The 25,124-nt window shown below is 52.3% G+C and overlaps 1 protein-coding gene across 1 annotated transcript in view; it reads left to right on the top strand.

Moving 5' to 3' along the window:
* The first annotated feature begins 418 nt into the window (after positions 1-418).
* The window catches only part of MEGF9 (multiple EGF like domains 9), a 52,735-nt gene continuing 28,029 nt past the window's right edge, over positions 419-25,124 (top strand). Inside the window, exon 1 of the mRNA XM_076355340.1 lies at positions 419-829. Coding sequence (XP_076211455.1) covers positions 502-829 — 328 coding nt within the window. The 5' untranslated portion in view covers positions 419-501. The remainder of the gene's footprint in view (positions 830-25,124) is intronic.

The following is a 25,124-nucleotide window of genomic DNA, read 5'->3' as shown; positions in this document are numbered from 1 at the left end:
AATATAAACTAAAAATATATACCCTATCTCTACACGCACAAAAAAAGGCGGCGTGTGACCGTCCGTCCCGCCCCCCCGGGCCGGTGGGGGGCGGTGCCCCCCCCCCCGCCGCCGCCCCCGCCCGCACAATGCCGCACCGCCAGGCCCCCGGCGGCGCGGGGCCGCCCCCCCGGCTCCGCCCCGCCCCGCCCCGCTCCTCCGCCCGCCCCCGGCGGCCGCTGATTGGCGGCGCCTCTCACAAAGAGTTACAAAGTTGCCGTCAGGCGGGGCGGGCGCGGCGCTGATTGGCGGCGGCGGGCGCGGGGCGGGGCGGGGCGGGGCGGGGCGGGCGCTGTCAGCCGGGCCGGGGCGCGGCGGGAGCCGCCTGCGGGGCGCTCGGAGCGGCAGCGGCGCGGCATGGCCGGCTGAGGCGGGCGGGAGCCGCCGCCGCCCGGCCCCGCTCCCCGGCGCCGCTCCCCGGCCCCTCTCGGTGGCTGAAGCAGCGCCTGGATGAATGAATGAATGAATGGCGGAGCGCCGCGCCGCAGCATGAGGCGCCGGCCGAGGACCGCGCCCGGGCTCGCCCTGCTCTGCCTCGCCGCCCTCCTGGCCGCCGCCGCCGGGCTGCCCTCCAGCGCCGCGCCGCCCCCCGAGCCCGGCAGCGGCAGCGGCGGCCCCGCTGAGGGCAGCCCCGGCACCGCGCCGCCGGCTCGGCCCCGCGGCACCGCCGCGCCCGACCGGGGCAGCGCTCCGCCGCCGCCGCCCCCGGAGGAGGAGGAGGAGGAGGCGGCGGCGGAGGAGCAGGAGGAGGAAGAAGAAGAGGAGGCGGCCGCGGGCAGCGGCCCCGCAGGTGAGCGGCCCACGCGTGTCCGTGGCGGGGAGGCGGCGGCAGCGGGGCCGCCGGCTGTGGCGGGGAGCGGGACGGGGCTGCCCCCTCCCTCCCTCCCTCCCGCCCTCCGCCGGGCGGACAAAGGCGCGGCCGGGGGTGGCTTCGCGGGGGGCGGTGGGGGACGGGGCGGCGGCTCCCCGGGCCCCCTGCGGCTGCAGCGACTCCCGTGCGGGGCAGGAGGAGGGACCCCCGCGGTGTGGGACCCCCGGGAGCATCTCTCGCCCCGGCCCCTTGTGCCCGGTGCGGGGCTGGGCCTTGGGGGGGGGGGGGGGGCAGCGGCCCCCACGCAGGGCTCGGGTGCGGGGCTGGGTGGGCAGTGCGGGGGTGCTGAGGCTGTGCCGACCCCGGGCTGGGGCCTGGCGGGGCAGGTGCACCAAACCCCTGCGGTGCCGGTGGTGGTACGGGCGTTACTGGCGCTGTTGGGGGAGCAGCGGGGCGGGTGCTGGCCCTGGCTCCCCAAAGCATCCTTCACGGCAGCCGTCCCCGGCTTGCAGCGTGCTCCCCACGGAGGAGTTTAAGACACGTCCTTCCCATCACCGTTGCATCGTGGCAGCGTCCACCCTGTTGGACGCTGGGCTCGAGCATCGCCGGGTGGTACCTTGGCGGCAGAGTTGCTCTGTGAGCATCCAGGCTTCCCCGGCGTCCCGCCCCCGCGTGCAGGCAGCAGAACGGGGTTAACGATAACTTGGTGTCGCTGGAGCCCACGTTCCTACCTGTATCCGAAGGTGCGTTTGCAGCCCGGCGGGTGCTGGGAAGAGCCCACGCTACCCGTCGTGGTACCCGATGGGTGTGCGAGGGGAGAAAAGAGTCGCGGGCTTTTCCTATTCTGGGAAACGCGCGTCTCAGTGCAGCCTGCTCGAGGCCTGATCCTGCCCCTGTCGCAGCTGGGGGGCTTGTACAGAGCCGAGGAAAGCATTATGGCAATAGGAATAAATGGAATTATCAGTGAGGAGCGTGAGGAGGGAAGAGGTAAAGGGCGGACTGGAGGGCTGTGCTTTCAGCTGAAGCTCTCGCTGGGTGTAGTGCTGAGTGACGGTGCCAGGAGATGAAAACACTTGTGGTCTTTGAAGCTGAGACCCCAGTTTACTTATAGATTTAAGTAGACAAAACTCTGCTGGAGTCCATGGATGGAGCTTTGTCTGTCTGTTTCACTGGAGAACTTGGCTTTGCTCTACATATCCAAAGCTTTATGTTCAGGCCCATGCAAATGCTGTAGCACTGATTCTTTCCTTTTTTGTATTTATTTTTTCTCCTTGCCTGGAAGATGTTTGGTTTAAGTGGGTTGAGCTTCCTCTAATGTGAAAGGGATTCTGCTATTCTGGTAGCTTTAGCAGTCTGAACAAATGGATTAATCAACCTGTTTTATTTGGCTAGAAATATAATCAGTTGAAGATCTGGAGTCTCTTGTTTTCAGACTTTAGTTCCTTTTTTTCCATTGAGGTTTCTGTCTTTACTTTCTCCGGAAGAGACAGAATAGCTTAAGATTAGGAATTGCTGATAAAGATAGGAGGGGTTGAGTTTTCTTAAAGCAAAAGCAATTTGCTCTATCATGCCACGATCAGACCTCATCAGCTCAGCCACTCACCCGGCATGTGCAGCATGGAGCGACCCTCTGGGTGCCAAATGGGGGGTGCACGTACCCGCCCCGAGTCGCCTCGAGCACGTATTTCCCTATCTGACCTTGTGTGTTGTGTTTGTTTCCATCATCGGAGGCATCGCCTCTCCCATCCCAGGCTCCAGTGTTTTTATTGAGAGCATCCCTCTCGTATGGGCCAAGTGATAAGTGTCATGCGGGGGTACTGCAAGGCACGAGGTGGCCGGTTTAGCGATGCCTTCGGGGTGCTCTTGGATGTCCGTATATGATGCTCGCATAACATCCCTTTATGTTCGCTGCCATAGGAGGTGTCAGGGATGCAAGTCGGGAGGTTTTGTGTCTAATCCCAGCGCTGCCGCAGATTCCCCCACGGGCTGCCCTCGCCTCTGCGTTTCAGATCTCGCTTGTGAAACAGGAGCGCTGGTGATGGTAACTCTTTCCCACCATCCCTGGGTGTGCTGAGTTTTTATTGTGGAGGCCAGCATCACCCTTTGAAGTTTTAAAGTGCTAATTATTATTGGCTACAGCCTCTTGATCTCAAAATTGCTCTCTGGTGCTTTTACGCTGCAGTGATGGCCAGGGTAGGAACGCGTGGGCAGATTATGTCTTCTCAAACAGGCTAATTTGTTATTTGTTAGCGTGGCAGGTTGAGATTAACCCTGACTTGATGGGGGATTGCTGGTGCGCTCGCAGGTCGGGTGGGTTTTAAGGCACCTACTAGGGGGATGAGGTGCCCCTAAGGCACCCTTTAGGGGGATGAGGTGGCAGGGGGAGGAGATGCTGGGCTCGGCAGCATCCCCCTGCGTGACGCGGGAGCTCACGGAGGTGGTACGGGTGGGTGGTATGGCCGTGGTCCCTGTGGGAGCTGGTCTCTGTGGATTTTATGTGGGGCTTTTCCGTGCTGACCCCATCTGCCGAGTGTTGCTGGAGTCCTGCACAGCGGTTTGCTCCCAAAGGGTGTTAAGCACCAAAGGCCCAGTAAAGCCAGTGGGCACCACGGGTTTAGCTGAAACCTGCCTTTTTCTTTAATTCAAGCATATTTTCAACATAACTTTTTCAATTCAATGAGGAATTAATGCATTATATGCTTTATTGCATGAAACAAATGGGCCTTTTCTCATGCACGTTATTAGAAAGGCTTCCTTTAATGCTGATGCCGTTATTACTGATAAGAAATTGGTGTGAGATTCCTCACATTCAGTGTTTGTTCAGCGCTACCAAGATTGAAATTCCAACTTCAATGCATTTTTCTCATTCTGATTTAAGAGGTACTTCAGCTACTGCCGAGCTGCCTGCTTGCTCCACTCTCTCTGTTCCCTTTCCCAGTTCCACGATGTTTATTTTTCTTTCCAAGCCTGTGATCATGTTAAAATCCCGGATTTTGTTTTTAAGAGAAGTAAATTGCTAATCCTCGTGTTTGTGGAGACAAGCTTAGAAGTATCCTCTGCCTTATCGCCAAAGCCTCTAACACCCGCCACGGAGGCTCTGCCTCTTCCTTTTATACAGAATAGTCTTGTTTTAAAGCAAAAGCTGGAGCTTTGCTGGGGAAGCTGACTTGGGGACGGCTGCTGTTCAGACGCTCGGTGTTGGAGCAGCGATGCGGCTGCTGTGGTCGGTGCAGTCCCCGTTGGACTTTCCCTGCCTAAAGAACAAAACTTCTCAATCCTACCCATTTCTGTAAGGCGGTGTTGAACAATGTGGGTCTCTTGGAAGGACGTTTTGTTCTGACTCTTTTCCAGCCCCACGCACAGCAGATGGGTGGGCTGAAAAGCCCAAACCTCCTTGCACAGCCTTGCTGTCCCCATGCCGTGGCTGGGTCGGCAGAAGAGCTGCACCCAAACCCTGGCTGTAGGCATCTTTCGAGATCTGAAACACTCAGTACGGTTCTAAAGCCGTTGCCTTCTCTCCTCCTCGTGGTTTCTACCTCTTCGTGTTCCACCTGGCTTCCTGGGTCGCCAGGTCCCAGATGTGACCCTGAGTCTGGCTCCTCACCTCTGCACCTCGTGGGAGGGGACAAAGAGCAATTTCTGCTGCAACCACAGGGCAGGAAATGCAGGTGGCCTGGCTGCTCGGAGCGATCAACCACGGGAAGGCATCCCGTGCCGCTGCGGAAATGGGTGAAACCTGAGTCAGGGTGTGCAATGATGTTTGATGGGTCTCCGGCCTCCGGTATGGGGCCATCTCTTGCTGGGTTGCTCACAGTCCAGAGGGAGGAGGTGCAGCCAGAGCCCCCGCTACGGGTGGTGGCTGCGGCTTTTGGGTGGGATTAGCTTGACGGGTTTAGCTTGTAAAGAGGAGCTTGGCAAATCCCCGGGGGCAATGGGGGGTGGCCTGGCTAATTGGCTGGGTGCAGGGGAGGCAGCGGGCCGAGGAGTGGACCCGGTCGCAACTTCTGCCTTAATTTCTTCATCATCCAGCTGGAGAGGTGGAGGATTTTGCTTTTGTGCAGGATGTGCGGAGAAAGGTCCATGCACTCCACGTGTGCAGGAGGCACCGTGGGGGCAGGTCTTGTGAGGGGTCCCTACAGCACCAGCAGTACTGTTGTAGGGGAAGGAGTTTGGTCCGAACCATGGAGCCATCAACAGCCAGACCCCGCCACACCAGGGCTGTGCTCCTCGAGGGGCTGGGAGCTCTCAAATCCCGGTGGGACAGAAACAGCCAAGTTGCTGAAGGCAGTTTTGGGACACCTTGCCAGTGCTGGTCCCTTTTGCAGCTCTGGGTGACTCCTCTTCTTCCCTTTTCCCGTCCAGCCGTTAGCCCTTCGGTAGAGGTCTTCCCACCCAGGTTTGCCCTGTGATCAGCTCTTCCCCCCGTGCTCGGTGTGACACAGGACTCTCCTGGGGATGCACGTAAATGTTTAATGCCCATGCAGCAGGTTGGGTTTCCAAGGCTGGGGCTGAGCAGTAGGTGAGGCTGAATGTTTGCAATGGGCTTTTGCAGCCTTAAAAATCTCCATCTCTTCAGGTGCAAGTTCAGGTCCTGCCCTTCGGCGCTGGGCTCACACGCAGGCACCTGCCTGAATGCCCCTGCTCTGCCTCTGACCTGATGGGGGGCAAGCGGGGGGAGCCGGGCAGGGCTAGCTGGGGCTGTCTTCCTGCTCATCGCTTGGGATGGCAGCTTAAGCTTTCCTCGTTTGAGGGCTTGGGATTGTGTTCAATGTGGTTACCGAGATAGCTCGCTTTCAAGATGTCAGCGGCTTTTACATTATTTATTTTTTTTTTTAAAGAAATGGAAATTAAGTTACAGACATGAAGGCTGAGAATAAGGAATACGGTCACGTTACTTGGGATCAGTATGGGAGCAGCCAGGGTAGAGAGCGCCTTTTTTCAATCAAGTAATAAATTGTGGGGTTTGTATCTTTGAGCTTAAAATAAAGGGATATTGCCCACAGCAGACAATGTCATTCCCTTGCCTTCCTCCCTGCCTCCACGCTCCTGTCTGAGTCATTCTTGAATCAGATGCATCCAACTGTCCTGACTCAAATTTTGAGATTCTTGGACTTGGCAATGCTCATTTAAAAAAAAAAAAAAAAGTCAGGATATTTCTGGGAGGACCTACAGAGCATCCAAGGTCTTGTTTGTTAGCTTCCCTCCGCACGGAGTGGTGCTGGGATTTTGCTTTCTTTTAAATGATAGCTGAGATTCGGACATCATCACATCACTGAGCTGCCACTTGGAAAATACCACGTGTAAAAGAGGACTGCTACTGCATGGCGCGTTGAAGTTATTTACTTGGCTGCTCCCAGTAATACCCGCACACCAGCCTGTGGTTAGGCCACTGTCAGCCTCCGCAGCAAAATTGCTGAAACACCAAATAAAGTGGTTTGCCAGAAGCTGTGTGGTGGGCAGGAGGTGTCCCGGCCCCGTTCGCTGACGCCAGCGGTCCTCCGGGCTCTGCAAGGGTGGCTGTGGTCCCCAGGGGCTAGGACAGTTGGGGCAGCACCCAGTGGTCAGGGTGCCGGACTGTGACCGGGGGGACTCTTGCAGCACAGATTGGGGTTTGCATGGGGTGCAGAGGTTGTCTCTGTCCAAACAGCTGGGAAATGCATGGACAAGCGTTGGATGGGTTTCCCAGCCAGTCGCTGGTTTTGCCCCTGGAGCATCCTGCCAGGGTGCAAGTGGACCCTGCCTCTTCCCAGGGGGGCACCCTGGGCTCGATCCTGCCCGCTGCCCAGCATGGACCGGGCTGTGCCAGCGGGGAAAGTACCACTGCAATTAAAGGAGCGATGGTGCTGGGCTGGCAGCAGAGCTCATCTCATGGGCTATGCTGAGGTGTAACCTCAGGGGGCGAATAACTGCATCCCAGAGGGGACCGTGGTCCTTGCAGGTGGCTGCAGCATTTTGGGGTCTACCCAGATGGGTGGTGGTGATGGTGGGCATCAAGCCTGTACCCAAGTGTCCTGGTTTAACCACGAAACCAGGACACCGAGTCTGTCCCCACCAGCTGTGCGCGGGTGAGCAGCACGAGACAGGGACATCCAGGACTTCCCACACCCCGTGGCTGTGGGCAGAGAAGCACAGAACAAGCTGTCTCCGAGGAACAGAGACCCCGGACGCGAGTCTGCTGAAGTCAGGGGAAAGATTTCAGAGTTTTTTTTGACGAGAGCCCATGGCCTATAAATACACAGGGCTAAGTCATTGTGCTGCTGCTAGTATTTGCAGAGCTAATGCCAGCTGACTGTCAGGAAGCGCTGCTGCAGATCCGAGGTGCTCGCTGGTGCTTCCAAAAAGCAGCCGAGATCTTAGCAGTGGCGTGATGCATCTGCTATCATTAGAAACAAACTCATGCTGATGCTGGGGGCTGAAGGCAGGGATTTCTCTTGCAGCCATCTGGCTGGAAGGGAAGGCTCCTTCTGCTTTGCCTCTGACGAGAGCTTAAAACAAAAAAAGAAGTTAAGGAGCTGGATTGCTGTGCAGCACCTAGACTGCACCTGAGCCTTCACTGACCTCTTAAATGAGGTTGCAGCAAGGGCTTGGGCTTGTTTCAGAGGTCCTAGAAACCCACAGACTTTGCTGCCCTGGCTTGTGCTGTGTGTCTGAGCTCAACAGGGCTGCCTTGTGCGGCGAGGCATCGCTCAGTGGGGATAGGGGGCCGGGGGGGCAGAGTCTGGCACTTTATAATTGGTTGGGGATATTAATATGTTTTATGAGCTAAAGGCTAGATTGCAATCTAGCCATCTGCCCTGCCTTGGGGGGTCGTGTGTCTCCACCACCCCAGGAGAACAGAACCGGTTGCAGTTCAGTCTCATTAAACTGGCTGAAAACCAGGGTTTCTGGTTCACAGGAAATTATTTGCTTTTTTTAATTTTCCTTTTGGGTTGGGTCAGACTGAAATGAAATCGTTGTTCTTGCATTGCTTCTGCTTAAGCTTCCAGTAGGCTCGAGGGTCCTGCGCCTTGAGGCTGCCCCGTAAGATCAATGTCCTTGTTGCGCTCGGGGCCACATCCATCCCCAGTGTGGACTGGGGGGCTGTTGGGTCCCTGCTGGGGGGAAATGCCCCCAAAATCCCGGCAGGGCTGTCTGGAAGGGTCTTTTATTGGATTAAAGCTCGTCAATCTGAAAGCATTTTGAACAAGACATTCTGGACTTGGAATAATTGAATCTTATTTGTTTGGACAGAACTTTTTTCCCCCCTAATTCAATGGGAAGCCTCCCGATGGCACCGGTCCTGGCTCCTCCACAGCTGCCGATCACGGAGAAGTGGTGACTTTACCTCTTCTGATGGGGTCACTCGCTCCCCACCCCCCCCAAAGCTCCTCTCCCCATCCCCTCTCCCTGCTTCTTCACAGCCAGGGATGCTGGAAAAGTGGTCCAGCTTCTCCTCCTACGGCCGAGCAGATCCCATCCCAACCGGCTGAGCTCCTGTAGCTGAGCGGGTCCAGGGCAGCCTGGCTGTTGCCCCTTGTTTTCACCAGCTGTCTAAAAAGGCACCGAATACAGAGGGGGGGATGCTCGGTTCACGTGGCTTTTCTGGATTGCGCCTAGCTGCCTGCGAAGAATAGACCGTCTAAACACGCTGCTGGACCACTAATCAGCCGGGGATGGTTTGAGCTGCCTGAAGCGGCTCTTTTGTTGGAGGCTGAATTCCTCCTCTGGCTGATGCTCATCCGGATCTTCCCATGCAAAATTCCTATTGCCCTTCGTCACACGAAATGCACTGGGGTTGTGATGCTGGGCAGGCATCGTACTCAGCAATAACTCTGCTCAACCCCCTTCAGGACTTCCCCCGCCCACTCTGGAAAAGATTTTTGGGGTCTCTGCTTCTGTGTCATACACACGCGGGGCCTGTTTCAGTAAATGAGGAGTCTCCCCGGAGCTGCATGAACTAAAGCGAAGCCTTAGTTTGGTCTTGTGCTGCTTAAAGTAGGATTTTTTTTTTTTCTGAACACCTGCTGTATGAATTAAAATTTGCCTTGTAAATGTAACCAATTCAGAGTCTAAGCATGAAAGACGGGCGTTTGCTTTTCGCCTGGAAAAAGAAAAAAGCAAAACCTCGAAGGTTTTGCTCTTGAGGCAGCTCGGCTGCGAAACCAGAGAGAAGCCCAAGTTGCTTTTTTTACCATTTTTAATTCAGTTGCCCCCTGTCCTTATAAATAAGCCACCAGAAACATGACGAGGCAAGCATCTCTGCTATTTATAGCTTGCGCTGTTCCACATGCCTGTTTTAAAAATCAGCAGCTAAATGGCTCTGCAGCCTTTCAGCAAAAGGCTTAATGACACAGGCATTTGATATGCATGGATAGATGTATGTATATTTAAAAGCCATTGGCGGTGAGCCTTCACCCCGAGCAGGCGGGATGGTTCTGCAGCTGGGATATTTCTCCTTGGCGAAGGGGAGCCCCTCCAGCATAGCTCTGCCTCCGGGGAAGGGGCCCCGGTTTCGTCTGCACCCCCATGGCTTGCCCCTGCTCCAGCTACCGCCAGCCAGCCCCGACATGACTCTGGTGCCACTGGGGATGCTCCCGGTGGGGTCGGTCCTCCCACCTCTCCCCCGCACCTTGGCTCTTCAGGGGGGTTATCACTAGACAAGATATACATTGATATTCCCCAAGCTTGGAAAAAAAAAATGTATTTGAAGCTGCATTAACCCTTTATTTCTTTTTTTTTTTTCTTTGTGGCATCACCTCTATAATTAAGAGGCTGCCGGTAACCTTTACCCGTTTAACTGGTCACGCCACTTGTCAGATGAATCTGCTTTATTCCTGGCAAATTATACTGCTGTAGTTTTCAGGCAGCTTTACTCTATTTTGACTGACTGGCTGACTGCATTAACTGACAGTGCTGCTTGGGCTGCTTTGATCCTGTATTATTTATGGAAATGATGGCATATAACTCTGCGTAGCTGATTAATGCTGCATGTATTTTTAATGTGCTAGTTCTACTGTTTGATCTGTGCTAAATGATCATTCTCTGATGTGTTCCTGGGTTCATTTTAGTTGCTTATGAAAAGGATATTGAAATGGACTGTTTGTTTTGTTGCTCTTTTTTTCCCAGTGGTCTCATCTTGTGCTGGTTTTTAAGCTTTCACAGATCGTTTTCCCAAGCATAGCTCTGCGTTATCACGTGGAGCACTTACACTTTATTGCTATTAATTTGAGCGTTTCATTGGTGGCATTACTCTAAATTCGTTGCTGTGTCTGCAGTTGTGTGAAGTTTTGGGGAGATAGGTGGGAAAACAACCGTTCAGGTGATGCTCAGTTCTTCCCCATGTGCGAGTGCTGAATCCCTGCTTGGCTGTGGCTCAGGTTCAGCAGCAGCTGAATGAGAAAGAAACCTGTCTAAATTGGAGGGGGTATAATTAATATTTTCTGTGGCCCATCATAGGATGGCTGGGACTGGTCGATATTAAGAAAATGACTTTAATTGCCGGGGAGGTGTTTGCTTGACCCGCAGCTTCCTCCTCTGCGGCATGAGATGTGGTCGTGGTCGGGGAGGGACCGGCGGGCGAAGGCGGTGTTTCATCCTGGGAAATACCCATCGCATCCCGTGGCACGTCCCGTGGCGCGCACGGCACATGCAGTGCTCCTGGCGCTGCCGTTGGGGAGGGAGTTTGATGTCCTTCATCCTTCCTCCAAAATCCTTCCCCATCACCAGACGTGGCCAACGGGGTGGAAACCAGGCGACTGTTCCAGGAGGACCATCTGTGAGCTGGAGGATCAGCATTTCCCTTCCCCAGGGGCAAAACACAGGAGGGGAAGTTGATTTTTTTTTTTTTAAATTATTTTTTTCCCCTGCCTTTTATAACACCTGCTTATTTTCATGGTACAGGCGCGAACCCCTGCCCGCACCCAGTGCGTGGTCAGACACTCCCTCCCTGGGCGCATCGTGCTCCAGCAACAACAGGTTTGCAAGGATGCTTTCATGAACAGACAGCGCTGTAAAGATGCAAAGCAATGCTAGCTGAAAACCTTTAAATGAAGGCTTTTTTCCCTCCTCTGAACAGGGCTTTTAGCCAAAATCAGCAAAATATATATCTTTCTGCAAAAGATCCCTTTTCCTTTAATGGCCTTTTCCATTGAAAACAGTTTAAACTTGACTTTTTGTTCCCTCCCTCCAAATTTTTCAAAGCTCCTTGTTCCATAAAAAACTTCAATAATTCTGCTTTCCTCCTGCCCTCTATTTCAAAGATATATATAAATATACATATGTATTATAATACATATGTGCTATTTTTATATATTTTTTTTTTCCTGTCTGCTATAACTCTCGCCTTTTGTCACCGGGAACAAAGCAAACATTATAGACTTTTTTTTCTGCTGTTCCTCCTCAGCCCCAAAGCGGAGACGTGCTAACCTGAGCACTGCAAGGAGCCAGTTGTTTGCGGGGGAAAATTGGGAGGGATGCACCGCGTCGGGCGCTGAGGGAACAGGCAGGATTTTTGGATACGGCTCCTACAAACCGAGTTGCTTCCCCGAAACACGTCTCGATTGCAGACGCGTGAGTAATGGGGCAGAGGCATCCACACCTTCGCGGTGCTGTTGGATGGGGAAAGAGGGCACGGTGCCTTGCACAACGCCTGCAGCTGGCAGAGCCCGGGCAGGGGGGGGTTGTTTCTGTGCACCCCTTCCTACCCCAAACTGCAGCCCGAGGGGTGTGGGGAGCTGGGCTGGGGTGCAATTAGGACCCCAGGATATCCAGAGAAGGTGGAGAATCTGCTCCAGGTTGTTTATCAAAACAAAAGGGTTATTCGAATTAAAGCAGAGCACGCCGACCTGTTGGCTCTTGCCTGGGCTGGGTGTTTGCTCGCTTTGTGCCAATACAGGAGACGTCTTTGCCGGAGCCTCCCCAGCTAATAGGAGCAGCCCCTTCGTGCTCTGCCCTTCCCTGCTGTGGTCAGTTGGGTTTTTTCCCAGTCCCAGTGCTTGAGGAAGGATTTGGGGGGATTTGCCTTGTTTTTAAGCTCCCTGCGTGACTTGGACACGCGTGCAGCCATCCCATCGCCCGCCACTCCCCTCCCTGCGGACGGCCGCGTCACGTTAAGATCTGTCTTGCGGGATTTTCCAGCGATGCCCCCCCATTCCCGGGCAGGGCTGGGGGTCCCCGCGTTTGGGTCGGGGGGAGCCGGCAGGCCGTGTGGCGTCGGCGTGTCTTGCACTGCATCCCCTCCGCCGCGGGGCCAGCTGGTGCGGGGAGCAGATGGGGAGGTGGAGCCGGGCTGCTCGGCCGGGTTTCAGGCTACGATAAACCAAAGTGACGTAGAAAACTAAATACCTGTTATCGGAGAAAAGCAAACAGAGCCTCCACCTGCCTCCAGCCTTTCTCCCTTCAAGGGCAGGCTGCACGCCTGGCGTGTAGCTCCCTGTAAAAGATGTTTTATTATTAACGTGCTTGCTTTGGCTTGGCTGTGTTGAGAAATCCAAGCTTGACTCCAGATAATGAATGACAAACACTTGTCTGGACTTAACTATTTTATTCTGACTACTTTTTCTCTTCCTGGAAGTTTACAGTAAGTTGTCGACGACATGCCCTTTGACATGGATTAGTACTGAAGCCTCGCAGTTGGATCTTCCCATCCTCTTGACATCTTGGTTGTTTCTTTTCAAGGGAGGCTTTTGTGCATGTCTAACCCATTTAAAATGAAAAATAAACAAGAAATGGACTGATCTGTGAAGGGGCAGTCGGGTATGAGGGCGGTGCTGGCTTCCCTGCAGAAGGCGGCGAGCTTTGGGGTGGGGTGGAGGGAGTGACGGTCCTGCTGTGCCCGGGAGAGGTCCTTTCCCCCCCAGCACCCCAGTTTGGTGTCAAGGGGTGCCTGGAGCAACGGCTGTCACTGACTTTTGGTTTACAAACCCCTTAAAAGCTTTCCAGTAGGTGTGTAGATGGTGAGTTCAAGCTTCTGGGCTGGGGAATCTATGCTTCCCTCTCTCTGCTCCACCACCCATCACTTTGTGATCCCTCTTAGGGACCTCCCTTGTGTCCACTGTCATGTACGTACGTGAGCTAGATGGCCCTTGCCTTTGAGCTGATACCTCTCCCACGTATACATATATATATGTAATACCAGGTAATATATTTAATAGTGTGTGCAATATTTGCCATATTGAACTAGAACCTCTCGGTGCATATTCAGGGTTGTGTCGGGTGCCTGCAGCTCCCCTGGATTTGGTAGGATTTTGGATGCCCTTTTGCAGGTGGGACTCGGATGCCCTTTTTGCAGGGTTTCTCTTCAGCAGCAGAGCTGGTGGAAGAGGAGGGCACCGCTCCTCCTCCTGCAATGCCAAAACAGTCATTATAAAGCCCTCAAAAACTGGGAAATGTTTGGGATAGAAATGTCAGCAAACCTCTTCTAGCTGAGGCACTGGCTACAGAGGAAGCTTTGTGGCTTTGAGCATCTCTGACTTGGGATCAGGCTTGGTTTGGCCAATCCAAAACTGAGTATGCTGCCTTTGCCGAGGATAATTCTGCCTCGGTGATGCTGTCCCAGTTGCAAGATGCGGGTGATGCGGTGCTGCCGGGGGGCCTCGGCTCTGACCCTGCGATTCAGTAGTTTGGGTTTAGCATCTTGGCTCAGACTTGGTCTTAGTTTAGTGCCTAAGCTGTGGGTGAGATGGGGAGCGCTGCACAGGATGCCTGAAAACCTTGTGCCTGGCTGCTTCCTCCTCCCCGTCACGCTTTTAAAGGTTTTGCCTATTTAAAGAGGATTTGGCTGTTCTGCAGGACGGGTTTGCTACCTGTTGTACTCCGCTGGATGGCCCGGTATTTACCGTGAAGGTTTCAGAACCGGCTTAGACTTTAAGTCACTGTTTACTTGTGGTTGCTGAACTTGTGCTGTTTAATGGAAACATTTTCCTTTTGAAGGTGAACTATTGCTAGAAATAAATACAGGTAATACCTCATGGCTGAGGCAGGAGCCAGGGCTGGATGGAGCTACAGCGTCTGTCAGTGTCGGCAGCAGAGTGATGACTAAGGAGAGAGAAATTAAAAGCCGATGCGCGGCCTTGATTGAAGTCATTAATCTGCTGCAGGGCTCGGGGATTTAAAGCAAAGGTGAGTGGGAGGCAGGGGCTGGCGGCTGCCCTCAGAACCCCCCTGTGGGTGGACTCTGTCCCTGCGCTGCGCGCGTGGGGTGGATTTGTCCTCTAAATTTATGCCATCCCTGCAGTTGATGGAGAAAGGTTTGGAGTATAGCTTAGATGCACCGAGATGTCCCCTGCCGCTGTCTGCTCCCGCTCAGCGGGTCCCCAGCGGATGATATCGGATCTGCTGCAGTTCCCCACTTCCAGTGATAAGAAGTGTCTTTTTTCCGTGACGTGCCCTGGCCTGTATCAGTTCCCTCTTTGAAAGCTCAACTTCTCCATGGATTTGCCAGCAAATTTCGTCTCGTTGCCATATCTGTAACCCAGTTCGGCTGGTGCTGGATGAAAGCAAAGGTGAAACAAGGTCTCAAAGGGGGAATTCAAGTCACCTGATGTGAGCTGGAAGTAAATGCATCACCGTGTCCCGTGCAAAGTGTAGCAGGGCAAGCACAAGGTTGCATTATAAAATAAGAGAATAAAACTTACGGAGCAGGAAGCCTCTCTTCTCAGCTGGGAAGGCATTTTCTTTGCCCTATCCCAGCAGCTCTCCCTGCTTGCAGCACATTATAACTTACAACTCCTTGTCTGGCAAGAGTTACGGTAACTCCAAATTAGCCCGTAGCACTATGGCGTCATAACCTTGAAACAGGACCCAAATGGCAAAACCTGCCTGAAACCAGTTGTGATTACTCATGCTTCGTGCTGTCCCTCTCCCCCGCTGGAGTTTCTGCTATGGTAATTCCACTTATTAAGCAAGGAGACAAAATACCTTTATTAAACTTGGAACCGAGCTCGGGAGCAATGAGAGAACCGGGACTCACTGGCTTCAGACTGTCAAAAGGTTTTCGTCTCTCTTCAAGTCCCCTCTCCCTCTGCACAGCCTTAAAGTGAACGAGAGAGGAAGAAAGAGACTTTGTTTGTGATGAATAAAAGTCTGCATTTAAATATGTTTGTTTAGAGTAGGAAAAAAACTTAGGAAAGTGTATTGGGAATGAATCCTGTGATGTTGGGGCTTCACTTGATCTCCAAGCTTGAAAATGCAATGAGCAGAGATGGACGGGGGTCTTAGCTCGGGCTCTGTAAAGCTTCTTTTTATTAACACTTTCAGTGAGTGTTTATTAACACCGTGGATAAAAGAAGCCTTTGTTAATGGGTCTGTCCCTTTGCTCCTCCAGTGGAGGAGCTGAATCTTGAAAGGAATTGCCCTGGGCACCTGCTGGAATTACTGATGAAAGTTTTCATTCCAGATTTTCTCCACAAGCTTAAACATAAAATAGCCTAAAACTCTCCAAAGCAAGCCTGCCCTCTTCCTCCTTAAAAAAGCAAAAAAAAAATTGTAAAAACGCCTCTTGCCACCTGCGTGCAGAGCTGTGCGCAGTGGCCCCTTGCCCTGTGTCTGCGGAGAGCATCACTTCATGCTAGAACAGCTGAGAAGACGTGCACGAGCCCCTTCAGCGATTTTGTCTTGAAAGGATTTAAACTGCTCACGTTGTCGTGGGCGGCTGTTCATCCTAACTGCCGCGGCTGTCCTGCCGCGGGGACGAGGGAGGTCTGCTCTCCGGGGGGCTGGGCGGAGAGGGGGGTCTTGTGGTCCATCGTGGAAGCACCTGCGCAGCTGGGGGATTATCCGGTGACACGGGGCGGGGGGCACACACGTCTGCCTGGTCCCGTGGTCCACAGGGTGCATCGGAGGAGCGGGTCCTGCCCTGAGGTGGGGCTCAGGGTCTGACCTTGCTTCTTGTCTTGCAGCAGCGTGAACCCCCTTGGTCCATCTCCCGCTTCTCATGGATGTCTAAAATCTCCCTTTGAAGGCATCTCGCATCCCGGGGAATGATTAGAGCAGTTTAAAAAGCGCTCCTGCTCGCTCGGAGGGAAACCTGGGCGTGATACTTGTGCTGCCCCCAAAGGTGAAGGCCTTCTCCAGAGGTTGTACGTGCCCCAAAGCTGGCCGGCTGGCCGTGGCAGCCCTCCGAGGGAGCATCTGCTCCTTCCAGGAGATGCAGAGTGCTCCTCTGCCTCTCGCTGACGCCTCGCCAGGGGAGGACACTGTTCCCAGTATTTTCGTATTGAATTATGGATTGATTGCACGCCTGCGCCCTTGCTGTTAGCATCTCCATGCTTTTGTTCTGTCTTTCCTCCCAGTGAAAGAGCGACTGCTTTAAATGAGAGAAAGAAAAAGGATGACTTCTTACCACGTACATCCTACGTTGGACCAAGCTTCGGTAACTCTGCCTGGTGTCAGTGGCGAGGGAAAGCTGCAGCTCCCTCTGTACGTCAATGGAGCACCTCGTTACACCATGGCTACACCTGGTGTAAAGAAATTGGGTTATGTCTTTGCTACCAAAAAAAGATGCATTTTGCAGTGAGATTTGCCACCTCACTGGGAAACCTCCCCAGAGGTCCAAGCTCTGCAGCTTGTACCGTGATGTACCTATGTGGAGGGATGTAGGCTGTCATGGTCCCCAGCAGCTCACCTCCCTCGGGCGCAGGTTTCAGCCACAACAGCTGAGGGTGCTGAAGCAGATGCGTTATCACCTGCTGTATGATTTCTGTACTAAGCAAAGAATGGCTTTACAGCAGCCTGAGCTCGGCCGTTCCTTTTTCTTCTCGGAGGCAGTGTGAGCACACCCGTGGACCTGGGGCAGCGATGGGCCGGGACTGCAAAACCCACTTGCCTGCACCCACATAGCTCTCGGGGTGGGTAGCTGAGTGGATACTCGGCACCGAGCTGGGTCCAGGGTGGTCTGGAAGGAGGAGGTTGGAGGTCGCATCCGTTCCCGCTGAAGCTGAATTTGACACCGAGAGCAGGAGGAGTTAATCGCGGTGACTCAGGAAAGGAGAAGCTATTGCATCTGCAGGCCTGTCAGCAGGCAAGGTCTAGAGGGGAAAAGGCTCTGGAAGGCTGCACGCCTTGCAGCAACGTATTTTCATATTTTCGTTTTAAGTAACTTAATTGTGTCAGACAAATGTGCGGGCAGGAGGCAGCTCCTGTAGCTGGGCAGATTAGTTCCTTGCAAGCTGGACAAAGTCCCTGCGTTGCAGCCTGTGCAACTTCCCCGGGAGCGGAGCCCTGGCAGCGCGGACAGCCCTGAGGAGGGGGCAACAAGCAACAACTACTGAGTTTGTGCAAAAAAGTTCTTGGATAAAGAGGGGGAGGCAAGCCCTGGCTTCGTTAGTGGAGCAAAGGAGGAGTCCTCTGCATGCTTCACCTGTGGTTTTGGGATTGAAGAAGATCTGCCCTTCTTGACTTGCAGTTTGTAACCGTCTTAGTGATGGAGAGCCCAGGTCTCTTGTGATGCCTTCCTTGATTGCTATATATTCAAGGTATCTAGCGGCTGTAATCTGCATCTTATTGGAATTCCTTGCAAGGAAGGTTTTATTTGTTAATTCAAGCAAAGGGAAGTCACTTGTATTGTTTAAATTCCCAGCGCGCAGCTCTCCTGCCAGTGGGATGCTGCCTTAATGCGTCTTGATATTCACTGAGTGATGGTCGGAGCTGGTAACATGAAGGGAAATAAGGTGATAAAGCCAGGCCAGGATTTGCGTGCCGGCCTATGGACAGGGCTCTTCAGCCCTGCACTGGCATCGTCTCTGCACCACGGCTCCTGGGCGAGCCTTGATGTGACATAAAGGAGCAAAGATGGAGAACGCAGCCTTCAAATTTTCTATATTGCTGCTCACATGGTCAAAACTCGCGTATTCTGGGTCCTGTGTGAACCTGCCTGAAGGTTTGCCTTCATTGATGGCTCTTGGCAGTAGGAAAGTCCTCTCCTCTACAGGAGTCATCTACAGCAAGACCAGCTGTGGTGGTTTGAGAAGTTACCACTGCCTGTTCTCCATCCTCTGCTGGAGGTCCTTGCTTCTCGGCAGGAGAAGTTAGGTGCTGTGGGATGAGACCGGTGCCTGCACCCACCATCCTGGGTGGGCAGCTGATGGACGGGAACTTAAAATGCTTTTAGTAAGGCAGAGCCCTTGGGAGCCTCAGCTGAGGACACCTGAGTGTTTTGCACCGGTTCATACCAGCACCAACAGTGTCTGAATCGGTCACAACAAATTAATGCCAGAAGGTGGCTGGAGGACGAAGCTCTCCCGTACAGACCCGACAGTGTCATGGGGCTTTCGGCAGCCTCAAACGGTTTGTGCTGTTTCAGCTGGGCGCGAGGGCTAATGTGGCGTGCCAAATGCTGAGCTGAGCTTTCTGGCTTATTTGGCCGGGCAGCGATCAGATGGTTTCGTGCAGAGCTGTCTCTGTACTGGTGGAAGATGGGTGTTGCAGAACTGGTTTCCTTTTTCCCCTCTCCCGCCAGCCTGCTGGCTTTTGCTTTTGCATTTTATATCTCGCTCTTTGCTTTTATATTTCTTCCCAGTTAGCTTTGCCTTGTTCAGCTGCTTTATCTCACACCGCTCGCCTTCCAGCAGCACCAGTTGCAGTGCTGGAGGAGCCACCCAGTTGCCCCAGTGTAGCACCTTGCTGTTGTTATCCCTTTTTAGTGGTGTGTGAGCTCGTTTCTGCGGGTCCCCGACCAGCACCCCTGGCTTAGGTCAACTAATCCCTAAGAAAAGGGACAGAGGGGGAGGTCTTAAACTCCACACCTGGCTGTTACTGCTGCCTGACCTTGGGAGCCTGCAAAAGGTGTCAGGGGGAGTGCTGATGCTGTCAGGGTGCAAATTGCTCAGGAGAGACATCTGCAACGGCTTATCTGGGGAGGAGGAGGGTGGCCACGCCGGCAGGGCTGTCCTGCTGGAGCATCTGCTCTCAGCCAGGCAGCTGCTGCCAAGGGAGATCTGTGGCTGTTTGACAGGCAGTGCCTCCGACCGCAGCTGGGCAAGTGGATGCTGTCAAGGGCGTCAGGAACAGAAAGTTTTGCTTATCTCTACTGCAACAAGTTTCAGCAGCGAACCTGACCGTTATTTAAATGAAAGGCTTTACCGTGCCCTCGCCGACATGTCACCCAGAGGAGTCTGCAGCTTGTTGCTGAGCGAGAAGGATGCACAAATCCTTTTCTTTGCTTAACTTAGGGTGATGTGGCGTTTCCCCCCCGGGATGTCACGGCACATCAGCCCATCTTGGAGCTGTACGGAGGCAGCTCTTGAAAGGTTTGGACATTCACTGCAAAGAAGCATCTAAAAATTTCTGGCTTTTGAAAACTGAGGAGGGAATCGGGTACATCCCTGGGACCGGGGCAAACCTCCTGCATGGCTCTGAGCCTGGGCTGGTGTCACCTGCCCGTTTTATCTCAGCATGAGCACTGTGTGGGGCTTTAACCGATTTATACCAGTGTTGAGGGAAAGAGAGTAATTCTTTCAATATGGAAAGTTACAGGCTTAAAAAGGCCTTATTAGTCTTCTGTTTAAAGATTTAATGTCATGCTAGTGTCTCAGCTCGTGCATTGCTGCTCTACTTGAAATGCAAATGTACCTGGGGGGTTTCCCCCTTCTTTTGCTCCAGCCACATCTGGGCCAGAACTTAAGGAGTGAGGGATTTCTCCTCGACAGGGTGACTTATCCCTGGGCTCCCCTGCAGAGCAGGTTCAGTGACCAGGAGGGCCTGGCTCCCCCGTTTCTCTCGGCTGTAGAAGTGGGAGCAAATCCTCCGAAGGGAGGGCTGGTCATTGCACGGGACTGGGGGGTTGGCACTTATCAGGCTGATAGGGATCCCCGAGAAGAGCCTGCTGCTTCGTGCCGTCGCTGCTGTCATCTCCAGATGGGTGGGTTTGGTGGCTTGGGAGATGCCTGGAGACCCGTGGCTTCCTTGACCACTGAATAAATACCTCCTGAGTGGCAAGGGTAGAGCTTCCCCATCGTATCCTATTAATGCACCGAAATCCTGCCCTGCAGGGTTCATCCTGGAGGATGTCTGCATTGCAGTTGTATCTTTTAAATAGGAAAGCAGCAGCAGTGAAGGCAAAGGAACTTGGGTTTTCACGCATGTGCAAGCCCGTGCAGGAGCCTGGAGCTGGGCTGGAGGAGCCAGCCCGAGCTAAAACCCGACCCTTTCCCTCGCCCAGGCAAGTGCCAGCCCTGGCTACGTGCTGGGAGCCTGGCTGGGAAGGGTGGGGAAGCAATAAAAAGGGGGTCCATCCAAGCTCATCCTCCAACTCGTCTCCTAACCCCTGTTTTCTTGCTGGTTATTCATGCAACACAACTTTATAGCCCAAATACAAATGGTTGAAAGGATGATTCTTGCTCAGGGTTTTTCTTTGTAGCACTTTTAAAGCTCCTGTATAAATTAATGTGTTCGTTCATTAGCTGCAATTCCCCAAAGCACCAAGTAAAGTTTGTGATTTTAATTACTTTTTGCAGGGATCTGAGCACACAGAGACTTCAACAGATGATTATAGTTCATATTATTCATGCAGCTTTTTTTAATCCCTTTCTCTGCTAGGACATGGTTGATAGATACTAAAATTGAAGTCTGCTAATAAATTCCCAGCCCCATCCTGTGTGAAGTGTCTTGATCTTTGAACTAAAACATTTTGCTGACAAAACGATTAAATTTCCTGAGAGGTGCTGCAGAAAGTACGTCTCTACGGAGGGTGTGAGCTGCCAGGGTCGCTGTGTGCTGTTGTGGAGGTATTTGCCAAAGTTACATTTCATCCTGTTTATCTCTAAACCCCGAGCTGGCCTGGCTGTGTCACACACTGGGTGGTAAAAAAATACAGAGATTTTCAAACAGAAACACGGAATATTTATATGGTTGCAGACGTTTGTGGAAATATTAGTGGGAAAATCTAACCAACTAAAGTAAAATGCCAACAAAACTATTTTCAAATTAATTAAAAGGCTTGGCTCCATTTTTTAGCTGTTGAGGTTTTAATCCTCAAGCATTTATTTGATCTATTTGAAGTGACTGCAGCTTCTTGTATCATAAACATTTTAGGGCCATGTTCTTCTTTATACGCAGTCTGCTTAGTAGAGATCCAGAGGCTTTGTCTGCATGTGGAAATTTACTGTTATGTAGGAATAATTCTTTAGCTGCAGCTGTGTAATCCCTCCTGCACAGCTTTCTGCGTTACTACCTGGTTCTTAATAACTACTGGACCACTCCTGCTTCTCCTGACATCTTCTTGTCTCGTCGATGGGAGCTCCTCGGGTGTTTTGCCCTGCTGTCAGCCCCGGCGGTGCCATGAGCTGGGGATCTCCCAGTGCAGGAGGAATACGAGGTTCATGAGAATCCATGTTTTACTTTTTTTTTTTTTTTGCTTATGTTTACAGGGTTTGATCCTTTAGTCTCCCAAGACAGCTTTACACCTGTGAGTCTGACTTCTTTGATGCACGTTTACCGGGGAATGAGCCGGTTCAAAGCTTGCTGCGCAGGTTGCTAACTTGTTTAGCATCAAAAAGGAAGGGAAAGCAACAAAATTGTTCAGTGCTTGCATTGCACGGAGGAGCTTTCAGGAACTCCTCAGAAACCAAATGCCTGTATGTTCGACTGTAGGTGCAGGAAAGGAATAAAAATAACTAATCCCAGGAGTAAGCAGCCTTTGCATTTGTTTAAGGCCTGAGAGTCTCGGCTGTGGTTAGCCGAAGGAGAGGAGTGGCGGCTTTGCTCAGAGCTGGTGGGGTAGGAGGGCTGTGAACCGAAGCGGGGAGCGATGCTGCATCCCTTTGAAAACGCAAAGCAAAGGCAGAGGGGTGACGTGGTCTGGGCTGAGCTAGAGTTTGGCTGAAACCCCAAGTCTGCCTGCTTCACGCTGATGAAAAGTGCTTGTGTGGCTGCTGGTGACCCCGAGAGTTGGGACCTTGGCTTTGTACTGCTTTCCAAGTGATAAGAGAGAGATTTAATCTGATTTAATTTTCCTCAACAAATATGTTTAATCTTTTAACGATATTATGAGTGATATATAAGCGTTGAGAAATCCATGTCTCTTCCCCCCTGTTGACCCATACGATATTCTTATGGAACAGCACAAGTGACTCCTGTAAAGCTCTTAACAGCATTAATGTGAATGGTGCTGTTCTCTTCACCAGCAGCACGCCTGGCTCTGCAGTGCCCTGAGCTTGATGGAGTCCGTAAGTGCCCCGAATCTGATGCACTCAGTAATAAAATGAATGCAGAATAACAGAAGACACATATATATGTATATAAAGTTTTTTGGGAGTAGGCAGAGATCCTCCTCCTACCGCTTTGGCTTTGCGTTGTAGCCTCAAGTGAGAGTGAAGTACAGGTCTGAGCACTTTAATGCACCTTCGTAACGCAAGCGTCGACCATCATTGCAGCTAGACGGCACTCCACACAAAATAAATCCTAGGACTTAGCAGCACACCTCTCTTTAAGAAGTTACAGTGCATCAGCTCATCTCTGATCCCATTCTTGCAGGAGCTGTTAGCCCATGGCAGATGTTCCTCACCTCCCTGCGGGAGAGCTCAACCAGCCTGTACCCTTTCAGATCTGCTGCAAGCCACGGGGTGAAGGCACGCTGCCTGCAATGGTTGAAGGCAAAAGCGTTGTTACACTGGAATAACATCTCCTGTTTTCATGGCATCAACTTGGTAGCCCTCAGCTACCCAAGGAGGAGCGACAGAGTTGAATGCAAAAGCCAGTCCAGGGCAAGAGTTGACCACACTGAGATGGTGGCATCAGAGATGCGGAAGGGACGGGCTGGAGCTCAGTAAATTGTTTTACAAGGGCTGGGATAAATAGGACCTTCTCTTTTAACAGACGGCAGCTTGTGGCGAGGCTCGCAGATGCTCTCATTATTGTATATCCCGTGCTGGGACGGCACCGTCCTGACCTTCGTCCAGTTTGCTGGGGGAGGTTTAGCCCGCCAGTGGATCGTATTGAGGGGATGAAATATCTTCTCGGGGTTAAGGGAAATAGCCTGTTGAGAGGTGAGGGGGAAAGAGCAGCGGTGCAGCACAGCTGCATCTCTGGCTGTAATAAGACAAAATTCCCAGTGGAAATAGCTACGTCTAACTGTTTAAGGGGGATTTGTGTGTTTGGGGGGGGGACTGGAGCTGCAACCGTCCCTGAGCAGTGGCAACGGGGAGAAAATTAAAACTGCCAGGCTGGGTCAGACCAAAGCTTCACCCATCCAAGACCGGCCAGAAGAAGATGCCAAGAGGACAGGGCATAATCCTGACTTTTTGCAGCCAGCATTTCAGGGACTTTCCCATCAGGATGCTTCTTCCAGATCCCTGTGTTTAACAGCTACCAGCAGACCTGTCCTCCGTGAACTTATCCAGTCCTCCTTTGAAGCCGTAGGTATTTCTGGCTCCCAGAACATCCCCTGACAATGAGTTCCACAATTTAATTACAAGGGGAAAGGAAATGGCCTTGGATAGATTTTTAAACCTGCTGCCTGATCCCTTTATTCCTGTGTTATCTGTAATGGTGCCTGGAGAGGGATTGAGAAGGGGAAATGAGGAAGAAGGGAGAGAGGGTAGGGCTTGAATTTGAGAATAAAGTATGGGGAGGGGGGGGAAACTGCTAAATTAATACCAAAACGGAGCCTTTCCAGGGATGGGATGCCGTCGTGTGCAGTGAATACACTAGCTTCATCCTCTCTGTGCAAATTAATGGGATATTGAGTCAGTGCTGTTTTAATATTTGGGAGGTCAGACTGGTGTGAAGTGAGATTACATTGGTATAAACCCAGTGTAACTACAAGCATTTGGTAATCAAGAAGTGAGTGCCTCCTCAGACTGGCTGGGCTTTTGGGCTGCTCACCTTGAGCCATGTGCGCAGGGGGAAGAATTAGGGTGCAAACGATGGAGGGAGGAGGTGAGGACGTCTGGCTTTGCCTCTGCCAACAAATGGCAGGAGGTGCCCCAAGCCTGGCATCATTACTGCTACTTTAAATCCAGTGGGATACCTGCTGGTGCCTGCTTCAGCCAGCCCTGCAGCACTGCGCTGCAGAAACCACACTCGTGCCGCACCTCTGGCTCCCGGCGCAGCACTAGCACCCAAAAAACTAACAGTATCTCCAGGTTTTTTATATATATATATATATATATATTCCCCCCCATCTCCTAGTCCAGAGAATCGAAAATGGCTGTCTCCCTGGGGATGTTTTTAAAGCAGGACCATAAATAGCATCCCTGGGACTTCACAGCTTGCTCTTTCAGCTGCGCGTTCTTCTAACAAAAAATGTGCATCTTGGATTTTCCATGTTGGCTCCCAGTGAGCAGGTGACTTTGTTGAGGATTTGCACTGTTTCACGATGTCCCCAGCAAATATGGTTTCATATAGACATCGTTGTGTGTTTCATAGTGATTTCTTCTTTTACCATTTGTAAATATTTCACCTGGTTTTTAAATTATTCATTCATTAAGTGGCTTGGATGGGAGAAGGAATCATGCTTAAAATACGTGCGAAGACTTGAAACACTGCTAATCGGAAAGGATGTGAAAAAATAATTCGAGACATTATTTTTTACACCAGAACGAGCCCTACTTAAGTACTAGGAGGGGATGGGAGACGAAGGCATGCAGTGTCACGCCAGACCTGGCTCAGGCTGGGAGGTCGCTGGGGTTTGCAGGGCAGGGCTTTGCATCGGGGTGGGATTTGGAGAAGGAGATCCCTGCCCGGGGGTGTGGGCTGGAGGGGCTCGCGCTGAGCACTGCTGAGCTCCGGGAGCCGGACGGCCGCGCCGAGGAGTCGCAGGGCACTGCGCTCCCGGGGTCCTGCAAACCTGGCATGTTCTTGGTTGTGTTGGTGCTGCTTACAGCCATGGCGTCTATCCAATACCATAAAAAATAGAAATAACTATTCTCCAGTTTATTAGTAACCTATGACTTTTGTATAATAGTTACTCAATTCAGGGTTGCAGCTAACTGAAATTGCATGTTAAATCTCTGTCTCCCATACAGCAGCGTGTCCCTCGCTGTAGCAAACTGTAAACCTTTTATTTTACTCCACTTGCCTCTAAGCAATGAAAAGTAAAGCTTAAAATGCTGCTCATGAAGGGAGCGGTGTTTGGTTTTTTTGCTTGAAGGAGTAACGTGTGGCAGTGATACGCACCTTCATAGTGCCTCTCTTCTGGGATCTCAAAATGTCATTGGGCTGTTAATTAAAGCCTGTCAACACCTTCACGAGCAAAGGTGGTGGTTTTTATCCCTGATAGCCAAGTGCTTTGAGCTGCTGTATGGTGCTTTATGGGGAAGGAAGGGAAACCTTGATGTTTTGGAAATGGGAAACAGAGGCA

This window comes from Aptenodytes patagonicus, chromosome 18 (genome assembly GCF_965638725.1).
Source record: "Aptenodytes patagonicus chromosome 18, bAptPat1.pri.cur, whole genome shotgun sequence".
Taxonomy (NCBI): domain Eukaryota; kingdom Metazoa; phylum Chordata; class Aves; order Sphenisciformes; family Spheniscidae; genus Aptenodytes; species Aptenodytes patagonicus.
The sequence above is the reverse complement of the archived record's forward strand: the minus strand, read 5'-3'. Positions and strand labels throughout refer to the sequence as shown.